Below are 15,722 nucleotides of genomic sequence, written 5' to 3' on the forward strand. Positions count from 1 at the left end.
ACACAAGACTCGCTGCTCTAAAAACGTGCTTTGGATCAGCTATTCTTAGTTGGGATTGGTTGCTTTGTTGTGTGATCATCTGCAAGCTGTCCCAGCTCCTGGAAGAAAACTGTCAAGGTGCAGTAAACACCTGCCTGGGCTTTAAGTCCTCTCAGTTCATCCTGGAGTCGGGGGCAGCTTTAGTTTCTGGAATGTTACTTTATCAGGCATTTTGAGAGACAGTAGTGTCTTAGACTGTTTATGGAGAGAAGAGGTTGTATTTGTTCTGGATCCCCCAACCCATTGGTGTCCCCTAAACCCTTTTAGGCTGAGAGGGGGAGGCTCAGTGCCGAAGCACAGCAGAAACCACTGGCCACATTCAGAGGGTCCCCCAGCTGTCAGCCCCACCTGTCCTGAATGGACCTGCTGCAGGGATCCTGTGCAGTTTCAGACCTCTTAATCCGCTCAGGAATAAAATAGAACTGTGTCTCTACTTGGCCTTTCCTTCTCGCAGGAATTACACGGAAGAGTCTACCTCTGAGGACAGTGAAGGTGACGAGAGTGGTGATGAAGAGGAGGAGGAAGAGGAGGAGGAAGAGGAGGAGGATTATGAAGTGGCTGGCTTGAGGCGTAAGTGTCTTCTGTGGCATAGTTGCCCTTAGTCTTTCAACCTGACCAGAGTAGCCTGACTTTCGAGAGAAATTCAGCATTGCCAGTCTCTCTTGTGGCTGTGGGTGACTGGGCTGCCATGAATCTGTATTGGTTTTCAAAGCCTCAGGGGAGAGGGGTGCACAGATGTGATGGACCAGTGGCTCAGCAGTTAAGAGTAAGTATACTGTTCTTCCAGATGACCAGTGTTGGGTTCCCAGTGTCCATGTTGTGCAGCTCACAACTGTCTATAGCTCCAATTCCAGGGTATCTGGGCACCTTTGTTCATGTGCACATATGTATATGCACATGTAAGCTCACACATACACATATAATTGAAAATAGAATCTTCCTGTAAACTGTCAGGGAAAGGATGGGTTGATCTCCAGAGCATCAACCAAAGGCAAAGCACTTGTTCTAAGATTGAGTGGAACTGAGGTTCTCAAGCATGTTTGTGACAAGGTTGGTGGTCTCGGGTGCGGGGCTACTTTCATACATCACATGCTGATGGATGTTCCCTGTAGTATGCAAGGCTCGTGCTTTGCTACTTTGGAAAGAGAAGGCTAGTTTTTTGTGGTTCAGTCATAGGGATGTTGGGGAGGCCCAGTCTGCTCTCTGGTATGGTCATCAGCAAAAAAGACCTCATCAGTGATACTCACAGCATTGACGCGTCCTCTTGTGCTTGTTCCTCATGGCTGTAGGTATTGTCCTTGATGAAGCCAGTGGCTCTAGCCAGCCCTTCAGCAGCCGTGTAATAGGCTGGTAGAAAATGGACTACAGGTCTCAAGAGCAGTGTGGTCTAAAGAACTGTGCATGCTGTGTGAGAGAAGCAGGTGTTTGGTGTGGCCATTTTGTACTTCAGTGTGCATGTTTGCTCTGGCCTCCATGCCCGTCCTAACTTACCTTCCTCCCTCACAGTTGATAGCTATTGAATGATCTTTCCCATCTCAGTCTCTTTTTTGAGACAGGAACTTACTGTGTAGGCCAGGTTTGTTTGCCTCAGACTCAAAGAGATCTGCCTGCCTCTGCCTTCTAAATGCTCTGATTGAAGATATATTTCCAAAGATGTCATGAAATGCCTCCCCATTGGTGGAATTATAGGCATGTGCTACCACACAGAACTGTTGGTTCACTATGTATGACTTCAGGTATGCTGGGGCCAGCTGTTCTATGTTATGAAGAGACGTATGGCATGGATGCACATTGTCTGAAGATAGCCAAATGCAGCAGTGTGTTGAGTCTGTTATTTCCATACTAGTGATTGCTTCCCCCTCTACTCCGTGGAGGAAGTTGTTTTCTCTGGGGTTCTAGGGCTATTCCTACCAAAAGAATTTAGAAAGTATTTGGTATTTTAGAGCCCTTGATGTCCTCAACCTTCCAGGCCACCAATGTTGGTTCGTTGGTATAATTTCAAGCCCTAGCACCTGAGCGTCGGCTTCTTCCCCTTCCTCATGAACCTTGTCTGGAACAAGAAGCCTTAAAATAGCCACTGAAGGGTTAGCATGGTCCAGAAATAGAATGAGAAGCATCATTCATTGGTTCTCCACCTGGCTGCCTGGCTAAACACATTCTCTACCCAAATGTCATCTCCCCCCACCCCATGTATTAGCAAGAAAATGTCGTGGAAAATGTTTTAGTGGAGGAGAAGCCTTAAGCTAATCCTCACAGAGAATGCTCCCAAGGGCATCCCAAGGAATGTTGGTTTGCCTGCCCCTGAGCACCTGTCATCAACCAGAGACACAAGTAGTCTTAAGTGCCTTCATGTTTATTCTCTATAGAGATGCCAGGCGGGACGCTTGGGGAAATGGTCTCAACTACCATCTTGATAGTGTGAGAAAGCAAATCTCAATTTGCATAATGCTCTGGCTCCTTGTGTGAGTAAGATTTTTGCTGAAAACACTGGGTCATGAGCACAGGGTAACTGGAAATTAAAGGCAAGGGCAGATTCCCTTGTACACACAAATACATAAATTTTCTTGAGCTAAGTCTGAGCTGCAAGAGAGCTATGCTGCCACGTTAGGAAACATTTTCATGCCGAGTTACTTGACAGTTGACTCCTGCAAAGGCCTTGTCTGAATGTAACTGAACCAAATGGGGACAGGTGAGAATGCTGGGACCTAGCCTTCTGCAACTGCAGAACATCACTGCCTACTTTGATTGTGTAGTCTTGCCCCTCTCCCAGCATACACACACGGTGCAACTCTCTGCCCTGCTCTGAACCCGTGTTTCATTTCAGTGAGACCTCGAAAGACTATCCGAGGCAAGCAGAGTACCATCCCTGCAGCAAGGCCAGGCCGACCACCCGGTAAGAAGTCACATTCTGCCAGGAGGTCACGGCCAAAGGCCCCACCTGTGGATGACACAGAAGTTGATGAACTGGTAAGAATTGCTTAGCCTCCCTCTAGTCTTTGTATTCTGTCTGCTCTGGTCCACCATGAGGAATTCACAAGGCAACAGGTGGAAAGGAGGCTCCCCTCCCCCTGGGTTGGGGGCTGAGAAAGCAGATGGATGGGCCTCTGGGCAGACTATGAAGTGGGCCCTCCAGGGGCAGCTATGCCCGGCATCCTGCCTAGTCTTTAGACAGCGCCCCCCCCACCCCCCAGTTAGCAACAGCCTGCAGCTTGTTAGGGACTTTAAAATAGTATGCATGTGTCTCTGGTGGGCCCAGAGGGGTGGGCCTGTCTGTGGGAATGCCAGCAATGCCTGATCCACTAACTGCTAGCCTGCAGCCACAGTTGTTAGGACATTGCCTCCACCCCTCTGTTACAACCATACCATTTTTGTAGTTTAGTCTTAGATTTCACTTGAGCTTGAAGACTAGAAGGACACTCTCAGGAACTGCCTTGTCATTACAGATCAGTTGGACTTGAGGACACGAGGACATAAAGGAAGCCATTAGGGACAGGAACAGTCCTTAAAGTTGCTAGTGCCTTGTGTGTGGTTCCTACTACTGGGGATCCCAGCTGGTTGTGGCTGCCTAGAAGGGTGTCCCACCCTTTATCTCCGTAGCCACCTCCTCTCACAGTCTGGAAAAGCTGGGGGAGGGAGCTACACCTCCTGCTTTTCTTCTTAAGCATACCCTGCCACACAAAGCTGGCTGCTGGGGTCAGCTGCTGCCTGGTTCTCTGTCATTGTTTATACCCACAATCCTGGATCCATCTCTCACGGGGTTAGTGTCCAGTTGCAGCGGCCCTCTCCAGCCACCCTCTATCTGTTCGGAGCACCTGCTGCCTGCTCTCTGCTGCTTTGATCACTATCCCTGACTTGAGAGCACCACCCATCTTGACTATCACTCAACTTTGATGCTCAAAGAAGTGATGAAACGCTTTTTCCTTTTGTTTTAGCAGATGGGATTTTCGTTTTTTCTTTCCCCGTGCTGTCTGCCCTGTATTTCCTATAATGACTGGCACTCTGCTTCCTCTGGTGCTAGGTACTTCAGACCAAGCGGAGCTCGAGGAGGCAGAGTCTGGAGCTACAAAAGTGTGAAGAAATCCTCCACAAACTGGTGAAGTACCGCTTCAGCTGGCCCTTCCGGTGAGTGCCCACCACTCAGGCTGCTCTAGTCCCTTGTCCTCTGGGTTGGCTGATCTCTGACTGAGTCATGACTGTAAGCATCCTGGGGCTGGTTGCCCTTGTTTTTAGTGGCCCTCCATCCTATGCATGTTTCTCATTTGGTGTTTTTCTACAGGGAGCCTGTGACCAGAGATGAGGCTGAGGACTACTACGATGTGATTGATCACCCCATGGACTTCCAGACCATGCAGAATAAATGTTCGTGTGGGGACTACCGATCTGTGCAAGAGTTCCTCACCGACATGAAACAAGTGTTTACCAATGCTGAGCTCTACAACTGCCGTGGCAGCCATGTTCTGAGCTGTATGGGGAAGACAGAGCAGTGTCTGCTGGCTCTGCTGCATAAACACCTCCCCGGCCACCCCTATGTCCGCAGGAAACGCAGGAAGTTTCCTGATAGAATCGCTGATGATGAAGGGGACAGTGATTCAGAGTCTGTTGGACAGTCCAGGGGACGAAGACAGAAGAAGTAAAGAGGCAGGGCCCTAGTGAGGCAGCCATGGAGGGGGAATAGGAGAACACCAAGGGGTGTGGGAGAGGCAAGAAAAGCTGGGAGGGCTTAAAGGGGAAGTGACTGTAGCATCCAGAAATGCCTGTCATGCCATGCTTGGGCTTTTTCTGCAACTCCCCATAGGGCTTTTTTCAAGCAAAGCCAAGCTCTTGGGGAGTATGATACTGGCCTGGTGAACCCTGCCCAGAAAAGCTAGCAGCAAAGTGGGCCTCCTCACCTGAGTTCTGAGAGCTGGGAGAAGCCTTGTTATGGCTTCTGTGAGCTCTGCCCTACTCCTCCTCTTCCTCCTCCTGCCCGCCTCGTCTTTACAGCAGTGCCAAGCCCCCTGGTCTCCAGAGAGGGTACTGTACCCCACAGTAGGAAGGAGCATCATCTGGCCATGCTGGTCGAGGTGTGGATCTTTTTGAATTTATATTTATATACAGTCCTATTTCTTATGTCCACACTGTCTCTTCCTCCTCCCTCTCAGGTGACAGTATCAGCTAGTGCCATACAGAGTTGTGTGTTCACCAGCATCTTGGGACAGTGTGGGCTTTGAGTTGATCATGGCAGAGTAGAGGGACATTTTCTGGAGCTGCTCCTAAGCACCCTCCCCATTGTGGCAGCCCTTACCCCTCACCCAGCTCACCACCTCATAACAAACCAAGCAAACGAAGGCACTTCCCATAGAGACTGGAGTCCTGCTTTCAATCATGCTATGACCTTGGCTTTGATGGGTCTGGCCAGAAGGGTGTTGGAGCCCAGCCCACCCACAAACCAGACAAGCCCCTAGGGAGCCGAAAAAGAGCAGGAAGAAGTTAAAATGTTTAATTTTTTAAATTGACTTTTGTAGTTACTAAAGTTGCTTGTTTCCGCAGTGATATTGTATAAAGAACATCTTGTAAAAAATACTTGTCATCTTGCTTTGGCACATGTATAGTACAGTTTCTATGATATGTGTTTGCTTTACTCCTCAGAGAGGCCAGCAGGCAGCGGGATCTGGGGACGGAGCCCTCTCTCTGCCCTGGTGGTACTCTACTTTCCTGTGCGCCTGTTCCTCCAGGGCTCACCTGCAGACTAGTGCTCCTTCCGAATCTCCTCAGTGGATGGTAGTTGGTGTCAGCAACAGGAGCAGCTGGGGAGGGCCAGCTCTGCCCTTCCCAGCCAGTCTAGCCTCGTGTTGTATTTAGGCAAAAGTTTGTAGTCTGCTTTCCCTTTTATGACAGATTTTGATAAAAGTACAAGACAGGGTTTTCTTTTCTATCGATTTTGAATTTGTAAAATGTGAGTCCCTCAGCTCTCTTTACTTAAAAGAAGGAAAGGAAGCTCACCACATAAGGAGACTCACCACTCGGGAGGCTGAGGGAAGGCCTGGCTGTGGCGTCTATGTAGCTCAGTCCAGTGGCTGAGGAGGGTTCCCTCCTGTCTTCTGTAGGCTTGGTTGGGGTAAGCACTAACTTTGCCGCCGTGAACCCTGCCACCACTGCCTCCCTGCTTCTAACTGGGTTTTAGCAGAAAGCTGGTATTTCCACTGCAGTGGCATCTGCATGGTGGCTTTTTAAATTGTCTTAAAGGAGGAAGGGCCGGGTTAAGGGTAGACTTGTAATAAATTGGATTTCAAATAAACATTATGTACTTGTGTTTATAAAGAAGAGACAGCTCTGACGACCTCTGTTTCTCTTGGGGCAGTGGTGGGCAGCACAGCCCTGGGAACAGTGCACTGAGCTGGCATGCACGTGGCTGCTGCAACTCTGTCCTGCAGCTCCTTGTTCTAGTTGTGCTTCGATTTTTAAAGTCAGTGGATTTGAGCAGTTTGTTGCTGGGCGGTGGTAGTCTGCCTATGGAATTGGAAGGTTTTGCTGGCCTCTTACCCCAGGGAAGCTGTCAGGAAGGGAATCAGAGAGACACAGGCCTGCCTAAGGTCTGTTACTGACTTCCACCAGCCTGGCCTGCAGTGAGCACAAGGGAGAAAACAGCCTCAGACACCACCACTACCTCACCAGTTCAGTCACCCTCAGTGTCCTTACTCCTCAGTGGCTCCCAGCCCACATCTGCTGCTCCTCAGCTGGATGTCACAGGTACATGTGTGTGGAGCCATGCCGTCCTCCAGCAATGATACTGGCCCTGTTCTGCATCCTCCACCCTTCCTCTATAAGTCCTTTTTTGCCACAGGGTATGGTTAGTGGCACCGAAGTGGCATCTGAATGTTAAAGTAGCTACTGAAAGCCATGCCTGTACAGAGGCTGAGCAAAGATCACAAGTTCAAAGCTGGCCCAGGAAATGTAGACCTTGTTTCAGAAAGTGACAATGGCATAGCACCTACCTGGAGCAAACACCCCAGCCCGGTGAGAGGCTGTGGCCCTCTCCAAACATACCCCTGCTATAGAACAGGGAAAACAGGGTCTAAAACTCCAGGCAGTGCCTCCCCTGCCTCCAGAGTCTGGGCTCCCAGCATACTCTGTGGCTGGGAAGCCTGTGCTGGCATGGCCTGCTTCCCCTCCCAAATTCTGACCAATGAGAAGTCTTGAGACGTGCCCTTCACTGCCCATCCATGTTTCCCATCTTCCCTCCTGGTTTCTCTAGAAGCCAATAGTCTTGTTTCTGTTGCCCTGATGGCCAAGTACGAACCTCCCTTACCCACAGACTGTCAAGAGCAGAGGGGTACACCGGTTGTCCATTAAATGCTTCCCTCTTCCCTCAGTGCAACCCCCTGCCTTTCCCTTTCCAGGTATCTAGCTGCCAAGTTCCTGCTACAGGTCCATGAGCAACTCCTGCATAACCACTACCTTCCCACTCCCAGTGTGGGCTGTCAAAGCTCTTATGTAAGAACCCTTGCATGAGATACAAGGCAAGTTCAAAGACATGGGATGAATGAATGCTCCTTACATACATGCAGTAAACAGTATAAAGAATTTACTAGGAAAGCCTGAGGGTGTGACTCAATGCTAGACCACCTGTCTAGCATGCTTCAAGTCCTGGGTTCATCCCCAGCAAAGCAAAAGTAAAGTATTGTGTGCAACCATATCTAGTTATATCACGGTTCAGTTGCATACATCTCCTACTCCCAAAGATAACCCCATGTAATTGAGGTGTCTTGTGTTTCTTACTCCCACTTCAGCTAACAAGATAACAAAAAGTCATGAAGGGAGGGCTGAGGTTCAATAAAACAATTTCTAAAACTTTACTTAGCCAGGTGTGGTAATGCATGCCTTAGTTCCAGCATGCAGGAAGCAGAGGCAGGCAGCCAGCCTAGACTACGTAATTCCAGGACAGCCAGAGCTGTGTAGAGAGACCTTCTCAAAAACTAAACAAAAAAACTTTGAGGGTGGCTGCCTATGTGTAGAATACATCCAAGCACAGTGATCAAGATCTTTGTCTAGGGACTGGGAAGATAGCTCACTGGGTACATGCTGTGCAAGTGTAAGGACCTGAGGTCAAATCACAACCTCTCTCTCTCTCTCTCTCTCTCTCTCTCTCTCTCTCTCTCACACACACACACACACACACACACACACACACACCAGAAAACATTGAACTGGTTGACATCAACAGCCTAGACCGAGGTCCCCGGGATGAGCAGACCTACCACACGGGACAGGGATGGGGCAGGTCCCTGAGCTTCCTTAGCAGACAGGTATACATGCTGCTTTCCCAACCTCCCGCACACATGTGCCACCTGGCCCAGCACAGGTATGCACACCCCTGAGTGTGGACCTTTATTTTCACAGCTACTGTCAGCACCCAAACTTTCCACATGTTCTGGAGCCAGAGACACAGTTCTCACTGACCTCAGTAGCTTCTTAACCTCCAAGATGCATACACAGTTGAGCCCCATCCTTCCATCCACCCAAAAATAGGAGGCTTGAGCCTCCAACCACAGATTGGTTTTTGTTGTTTTGTTGCTGTTATTGAAGAGTTGTTGATGTTAATGCTGTTTTTTTTTCTTTTTAAGGCTTCTTTCTAACTTACAAAACAACAATTCTTTGAAAAATATTTTCTATTTATGGGGGCGTTCAGAGGTTTGTGGGAGTTGGTTCTATCCTACCAAGGGGGTTCAAGGAATTGAACTCTGATTAGGCTTGGTGGCAAGCAACTTGACCTGCTGAGCCATCTGGCCTGCCCCTTCCCTTTTTTATTTTTTTCTTCCAAATAGAGCCTCATGTAGCTCGGGGATGCCCTTGAGTCTTGATCCTACTGCCTATACCTCCCAAGTATTTGGATTACAAACATGCTCAGCCACGCCTCTTTTAAGGCATGCTGGAGATGGAGCCCAGAGCTTCATGCATGCTAGGCAAGCACTCTACCAACTGAGCTACATCCTTAGCTCCCAGCAATCTTCATGGATAAAGAGGATAGCCGTCCTCTGGACTCAGTAGTAGAGGGGATGACTTGGAAACAATCCAACTCCCTCACTTTCTTTTTAAAAGACATTGCATTTCTTTATTTGTGTGTTAGAAGGGAGTTGTGCCACAGTGCACGTGTGGTTGTCTAAAATCCATTTGTGTGAGGTCCCTTCCACTATGTGAGTTCCTCACCCTTGGCAGCAAGCACCTTTACCCGCCAAGCTATCTTCACAGCCCTGACCCCCTTATCTTCTAAAGCAAAGTCTGAAAAGGCAGCTTACCTGTTTCCCCAGACACGCTGGATGCTGCTGCTAGGGCTAGAGATAGCCATGTCACACCCAGGGATTCCTGGGTACTCGCGAAGGTGTCCTTGTTACACTTAGTGGCATGGGTCTCAGTCTTGAGACAGGTGAGAGGAAAACACACATGCACAAGCATGGGCACACGCGCTTGTGCACACACACACACACACACACACAGTCTAGTGCTCCTATAATGCAGATACCCATGGCTCCCTCCTCTCCGCAGGGAGCCAGGAATCGGTTCAGGGGGATGAACCTCATGGCCCTCACCTCCACCTCTGTTTATATAGTTTCTCTCCCTTCTGTCTTGTCTTCCCTCCTTCCAGCCCAGATAGGACACAGCAGTGCCACACGAGGGTTTATTCCAGTCACAGCTTCCAGAGAAATGCCACAATAAATTACATCATTAAATAAACTTCACACTGGACCCTGCCCTTTTCTGCCCCTCCTTATCCTAGGACCCTCTGGGGCCTCAACTAGGCCCGCTCCCTGCGAGAGGAAGAACAAGGCTATGAGCTTTACTGGGTTCCCACCCTAGTCCCTAGCCCCTGTGTCTCACTTTCCTGACCTTGACAGCTGGGCAGCTGTTACTCAGCTGTCTCTGAAGGGGGAGGGGAGGGCAAGGAAGGAGCAGACATAGCCCATAGCCAAGCCTATGTTTCTAGAGGTGTGTGGGGTTCTCCAGAGAGGGATCTGTTTTAGTCATGTGCAAGACCACCGTGGGGGCCTTGTAGTGGCAGTGGGTACCACGGCCATAGCCCCCTGGGGCCCGGCAGGCCTTGGCCCGGGCTCGGCCAGCTGCCATTTTTCGGTAGCACAGGCTCTGCCATGTCTGGAAAGTCTTGGAACTCCATACCCAGACTCCACTGGTGATGCCTACCACCAAGGACATGAAGATTTTGAGCATGAAGACAGCCACAGTGGGCACCGAGCCCCCTGGCAGCGAGCAGTCTCTTCGGCCTCCAGGCACAGTGGCAGCAGTACATGGTTGCTCGGTGGCCCGAAGGCGCCAGTAGTCCATGTTGAGGCGCTCGTAAACATAGCAGACAATGACGCAGGTGGCCGGTACTGTGTAAAGGATAGAGAAGACTCCGATCTTGACCATCAACTTCTCCAGCTTCTCCGTGTTGGTGCCACCCGTCTTCATGATTTTGCGGATATGGAAGAGAGCCACAAAACCTGTCAAGAGGAAACTGGTGCCGAGTACCAGGTAGCAAGAGAGAGGTACCAACACAAAGCCAGTGAGGGCTGCCGGGTCCATATTGGCTACATAGCAGAGCCCAGTCAGCTCATCTCCAGCCACCTTGCGCAGTGTCAGGACCACGATGGTCTTGAGAGCTGGCAGGCCCCACGCTGCCATGTGGAAGTAGCTGCCGTGGGCCTCAATGGCCTCGTGGCCCCATTTTTTGCCTGCAGCCAGGAACCAGGTGAGAGTCAAAACCACCCACCAAAGTGAGCTGGCCATACCAAAGTAATAGAGTAATAGGAAGACCAGGGTGCAGCCTGTGTTTTCCAGGCCCTCCTGGATCACATACAGAGCCCCTGCCTCCTGGTCGCAGGCCACACTCTGTGCACCTGCCACGGCTCGGATCAGGAAAGCCAAGGAGTAGACGTTGTAGCACATGGAAAGGAAGATAATGGGGCGCTCGGGGTACTGGAATCGGTGAGGTTCCAGCAAAAAGGTGAAGACGGTGAAGGCTGTGGAAAAGAAACACAACGCAGACCACACAGCCATCCAGACAAGCGCGAAGTCCTTGTCACGGCGAGACCAGAACACCTCGACGCCTGGCCCGCAGCGCGGAGCGCACGAGCGACTCTTCTCCACATACTGGAACTTCTCAGGGTTGTCACAGGTGCCACCGCTGCCGGGACCTGGAGCTGAATCTCCCGGTGGTCTCGCGGGCCGAGGTGCCACAGGTAACATGCCCAGGCCCTTGTGGGTTTCTGTAGGGCCTGTGGTAGCGTTCTCGGGTGCCTCCATGCAGAGCGCGTGCGGGTCGTTGCGCGTGGGGAGCCGGGCGCAGTCGAGAGAGTCTGGCCAGCCGAAATTGAATTGCTCCATGATGGGGGCGCAGCGCAGGCGAGCCTGCTCGCACATGGGCCGGCAGGCAGGAATGGGAGTGGAGACCTGGTCGGTGCACATGGGGGCGTAGAGCGAGCAGAGGAAAAAGCGCAGGTGACTGTGGCAGCCGTACTGCACGAGAGGCGCGAACTCGGCCAGCTGCGCAGCCGCCTCGCCCTGGGACGTGTGGCCCAGTAGGTTGGGCATGCGGGTCAAGTTGTAGCCGATGCCCCGGCACATGGGGATCTCCACCGCTTGGCACGGTGCAGGACCACGGCCGCGCTCCGGATCGAAGCGGCCGATCTCCAGCGCCGCGCCGCCCGTCGCCAGCAGCTGCCACAGCAGCAGAACCCCGCGGAGCAGCGGTGGCACGGCCATCGCCCCGCGGCGCGGCCGCCCGGGCTCACTCGCGCCGCTCCATCCCGCGTCCCGGGATCTGCGCGCCACGTCGCGAACCGCGCGCCATCTCCCAACCGCCCACGTGTGTCCCGGAGCGCGCGGCGCCTTTGGAAGAACTGCCGCTGCTGCCGCTGCCGCCGCCACTCCAGCCAGAGCCGGCGCGGTCTCCGCTACCGGCCGCCGCAGCTCCGAAGCCCGAGGGCGTGGTCATGGGGAAGACACGCCCAGGGGCGGGGCAGTGTCGCTGGGCCCGCCCTCGCCGCGCTTTAAAGGTGCCGCGCCTCTCTGCCACGCTGGAGATGTGTGGGCAACATCTCCTTTCCATTCCTTAGCAGTCTCAACTGTCCCCGGGCATACCCATTCATACCTTCCTTATGTCAGGTGTGTTCTTTTCTCCCTAGGTGGAAGGGAATTAAGGTCTCCAAGCCCCAGGCAAGCCCTAGCAAGGCTCTTCTCCTCTTCTACCTCCTCTTCCTTTTCAGGATATTTCTTGTTGTTGATTGTGTTGTTTTTGAGACAAGGTCTCATATAACCCAGGCTGGCCTCAAGCTGACCTTGAACTCCTGATCCTCCTGCTTCCCAAGGGCTACCACCACATGAGTTTTATGCCATTTGTTCTAGGGAGCTAATGACCCGGAGAGCCTCGTGTATACTAGAGGAGCATTCTACCAACTAATCCACTTGCCCAGACCAAGCTTTGGTGGTCTGGTTTTCTTTTCATTAAATTTAATTACACACATACACAACCGTGTGTGTGTGTATCTCATGCAAGCACAGGTTTGCACACTCACAAATGTGCATGCTCATGAGAACAGTTTGAGGGACTCAGTTCTCTCCGTCCACCATATGAAACCTGCCCACTGATCTTAGGTCATCGTGACCTTTTTGCTGAGCCATCTCTGGACCCTCCTCTTGTTTGTTTTGCTGTTGTTTTGGTTTGTTTTTAATTTTTAAATTTTCTTACTTATGTGTGTAGGTGTATTTATTACCTATGTGTATGTCTGTGTCTCATGTGTGTGCCTGGTGCCTCGTGAGGCCAGGAGAGTGCTTTGGAACTGGAATGTGGGTGCAGGGAATTAAACCCAGGTCCTCTGGAAGAGCAGCCAGTGCTTTTAACCCCTGGTCTATCTCAATTCCTGGTATGTTTCTTTCTGAGACTTTTTGGTGTAGTCCAAGCTAGCATCAAAGGCTGACCTTGAACTTCTCACCCGGAGGCTTCCACCTCCCAAGTGCTGAGATGACAGGCATGCACCACTTTCTGCCCGAGCCAGGCATTGCATAGTGGTATTTTCAGCCTCATGATGGTCCTCCAGGAAAGCCGGTGGCCACTGCACAAGTTTGAAGGTGAAAGTATTTACTCAGACTCACATGCCTCCTAGGGATCAGGGCTGGCAGGCACTCTGTTTCCCTGCTTGAAGTTGCCTGTCTGCCTGTCTCCCTATTACACACACACACTCACGGAAAGTCAGATGCCCAAGTGTTCCGGCTTGACCAATACCCGGCCGCTATATTTAGAGCTGGGATTCATGAAGGAGATGGGACAATGCTGATGGCCACAGTGAGAAAATGGAACAGTCATTTCCCACTGTCTCTCAACTCCCTGAGAGCTGAGCTGGAGCTTGGCAGGGACAAAGACGAGCATATGCTGTCACTGGCATGTACCCAGCCCCTCTACTTCTGAAAGGACTGAAGAGAAGGGGCTTTGTGAAGATGCTGCCAGCCCTTGTGCACCACACTCAGTCCTGGAAGTCCCCAGAGGCACTGCTGCAAGACCCTAAACGTGGGCCTGGGGAGATGGCTTTAGCAGTCAAGAACTTTGCAGGCAAGTATGAGCACCTGAGTTCGGCTCCCCAGCACCTACGCACAAAACCAGGCAGTGTGACACACATGTGATCATCCTGCTGTGGAGGGGGAGTCAGGAAGATCCCTGGGTGTGCCATCCTCAGAGACCCTCCCTCCCTTCACATTCCTCCCTCCAGTCCCTACCCCAGGGCCTATCTTCACCCCTCCGGTGTCCTTACCCACCCCATGGGCCCTCTATCCATCTTTCCCTTCTCTTTTTGCAGAGTACCAACATCCACCCCAGGCACCAGGGTCAGTGTGCATTTATTTCTGATCGCAAGGTTTAGCCCTGCCTCCTGAACACCTGTCAGAATGACTAGGGCTCTCTTCTGGAGTTGTCCTTTTCCTCACAGCCAGCGAGGAGGCAGAGCCTGGCCTGGGAGCCCTATTTTGTATGTCCCTGCCTCCCACTCCAGGATGCAAAAGAGTTGGGGGCCCTAACTCTGGCAGCCTTAGTGGGGAGGGTATTCCAGGGGCCAGTGGGAGGCAAGGCCTGCCTGTCACTATGGCAACAGCCAGCTCCTGGGAAGTCAGAGGTGTGCCTGTGAGTATGGGACATTGCTGAACCGCCTACCCCTCAGTGTAGATGCTGTCTGGAGAGAGAAGAGGCCCCTCGGGCTGCCTGCCCACCCACCCGGCTTTGTTACCCGATCCCCCGCTTTACAAAAGAGGAACAATACCTCAGGCATACACTGAAAGGGAGATGATGAGAAGGACAGGGATGGAGGGAGGTCACCATCAATGCCCACCCCCACCGGGAGACCCCAGCTCCACCTCCCTTGAAGATGGCAGGCTTCCTACGGGCCCTGGCCAGGGGCCCACTCTGGGAAGGGACAGCCTTCTGTCCTAAATTCCCACCCTCACCACTGCCTGCCTCCAACCTTCCCAGCAGCCTTTCTTACAGTGTAACCACCAATCACCCTCCCTTCAAGGGTAAGCCCATACCCACTCCGCCAGACCCCATGTTAGCTCTGGTATAGCCTCTGTCCGGATAAGTCTACCCCACTGGAGAGTACAGCCAGCTGCTCCCAAGCCGGTCCTCTATAAAACCTGGGAGCTTCAGGAGGAAGGCACTGTGCCATGCCCCACAAGGCTTTGGCACCTGGCCTGGAGTTGGCGCCTATAAATGTCCATTGTGTAAAAAAGAATGTCTGAATGAGAGGGGACCATTAAAACTGCTTCAAAAGGGTGGGGGAGGCAGCTTGATGGGCGAAACACTAGCTGTATAAGTGCGAGGACCTGAGTTCAAATCTCCAGTGTGGCAGGCAGCCCTTGTAATCCCAATCCTTCTGCAGGGAGATGGGAAGGTGGAGCCAGGAGAATTCCCATAAACTGTCAGACCGGTTAGCCTGGTGAACATGGCAGCAAACAACGTCATGACTCAAACCCATGTTGACCTATGACCTCTATATACATGTATGGCTACTTTGATGAACACAAACACCACCCCTCCCAACACACACACACTTTAAGAAAAAATGTTAGTGGAGTTACATGGCACACAACTTTAATCCCAGCATTTAGGAGGCAGAAGAAGTGGACTCCTGTGAGTTTGAGACCAGCCTGCTCTACATAGTGAAACTGTCTAAAAAAAAAAAAAAATGCTAAAAGTATTTTTAAAATTTGTTCCACGTTTTTATTTATTATTGGGAGGGGGCGCATACCTGCCACAGCATGTGTGCCACAATGCACATATACAGGTCAAAGGGCACCTTGCAGGAGATGGCTCTTTCCTCCACTGTGTGACTCTTGGGAATAGAACTCAGGTCAACAGCTTGGCAGCAGGCACATTCACCAGGAAACCATCTTAAACTCTTTAAAAAAAAAAATCCTTTCTTTAATGATATTTTGAGACAAGGTTTCTCTGTGTAGTCTGGCTGTCCTGGAACTCACTCTGTAGACCAGGCTGGCCTCGAACTCACTGAGATCTGCCTGTCTCTGTGTGTGTAAGTGATGTGGAATAATGCTCTTGTACACTGTAAAGATTTGTCACTCATATTGGTTTAATAAAATGCTTTTGACCAGTATCCAGGCAGGAAGTATAGGAACAAAGAGAATTCTGGGAATAGGACAAAGAGTGAATT

The 15,722-nt window shown here is 51.4% G+C and overlaps 2 protein-coding genes across 2 annotated transcripts in view; one reads left to right on the forward strand and one right to left on the reverse strand.

Moving 5' to 3' along the window:
* Positions 1 to 6,342, forward strand: part of Baz1b (bromodomain adjacent to zinc finger domain 1B) — a 61,314-nt gene extending 54,972 nt beyond the window's left edge. The window contains exons 16-19 of the mRNA XM_051205025.1: positions 494 to 609; positions 2,864 to 3,006; positions 4,058 to 4,161; positions 4,316 to 6,342. Of these exons, the coding sequence (XP_051060982.1) occupies positions 494 to 609; positions 2,864 to 3,006; positions 4,058 to 4,161; positions 4,316 to 4,673 (721 nt within the window). The 3' untranslated portion in view covers positions 4,674 to 6,342. The remainder of the gene's footprint in view (positions 1 to 493; positions 610 to 2,863; positions 3,007 to 4,057; positions 4,162 to 4,315) is intronic.
* Positions 6,343 to 9,870: 3,528 nt separating this feature from the next.
* Fzd9 (frizzled class receptor 9) lies at positions 9,871 to 11,990 on the reverse strand. The gene has a single exon (XM_051205010.1). It carries the CDS (start codon positions 11,773 to 11,775, stop codon positions 9,997 to 9,999), a length of 1,779 nt encoding a protein of 592 aa, XP_051060967.1. The 5' UTR covers positions 11,776 to 11,990; the 3' UTR covers positions 9,871 to 9,996.
* Positions 11,991 to 15,722: the final 3,732 nt, after the last annotated feature.

This window comes from Phodopus roborovskii, unplaced genomic scaffold, assembly GCF_943737965.1.
Source record: "Phodopus roborovskii unplaced genomic scaffold, PHOROB, whole genome shotgun sequence".
Taxonomy (NCBI): domain Eukaryota; kingdom Metazoa; phylum Chordata; class Mammalia; order Rodentia; family Cricetidae; genus Phodopus; species Phodopus roborovskii.

Coding starts and splice junctions, on each gene's coding strand:
- Fzd9 (XM_051205010.1), bottom strand. CDS start 11,775: ATGGCCGTGCCACCGCTGCTCCGCGGGGTTCTGCTGCTGTGGCAGCTG.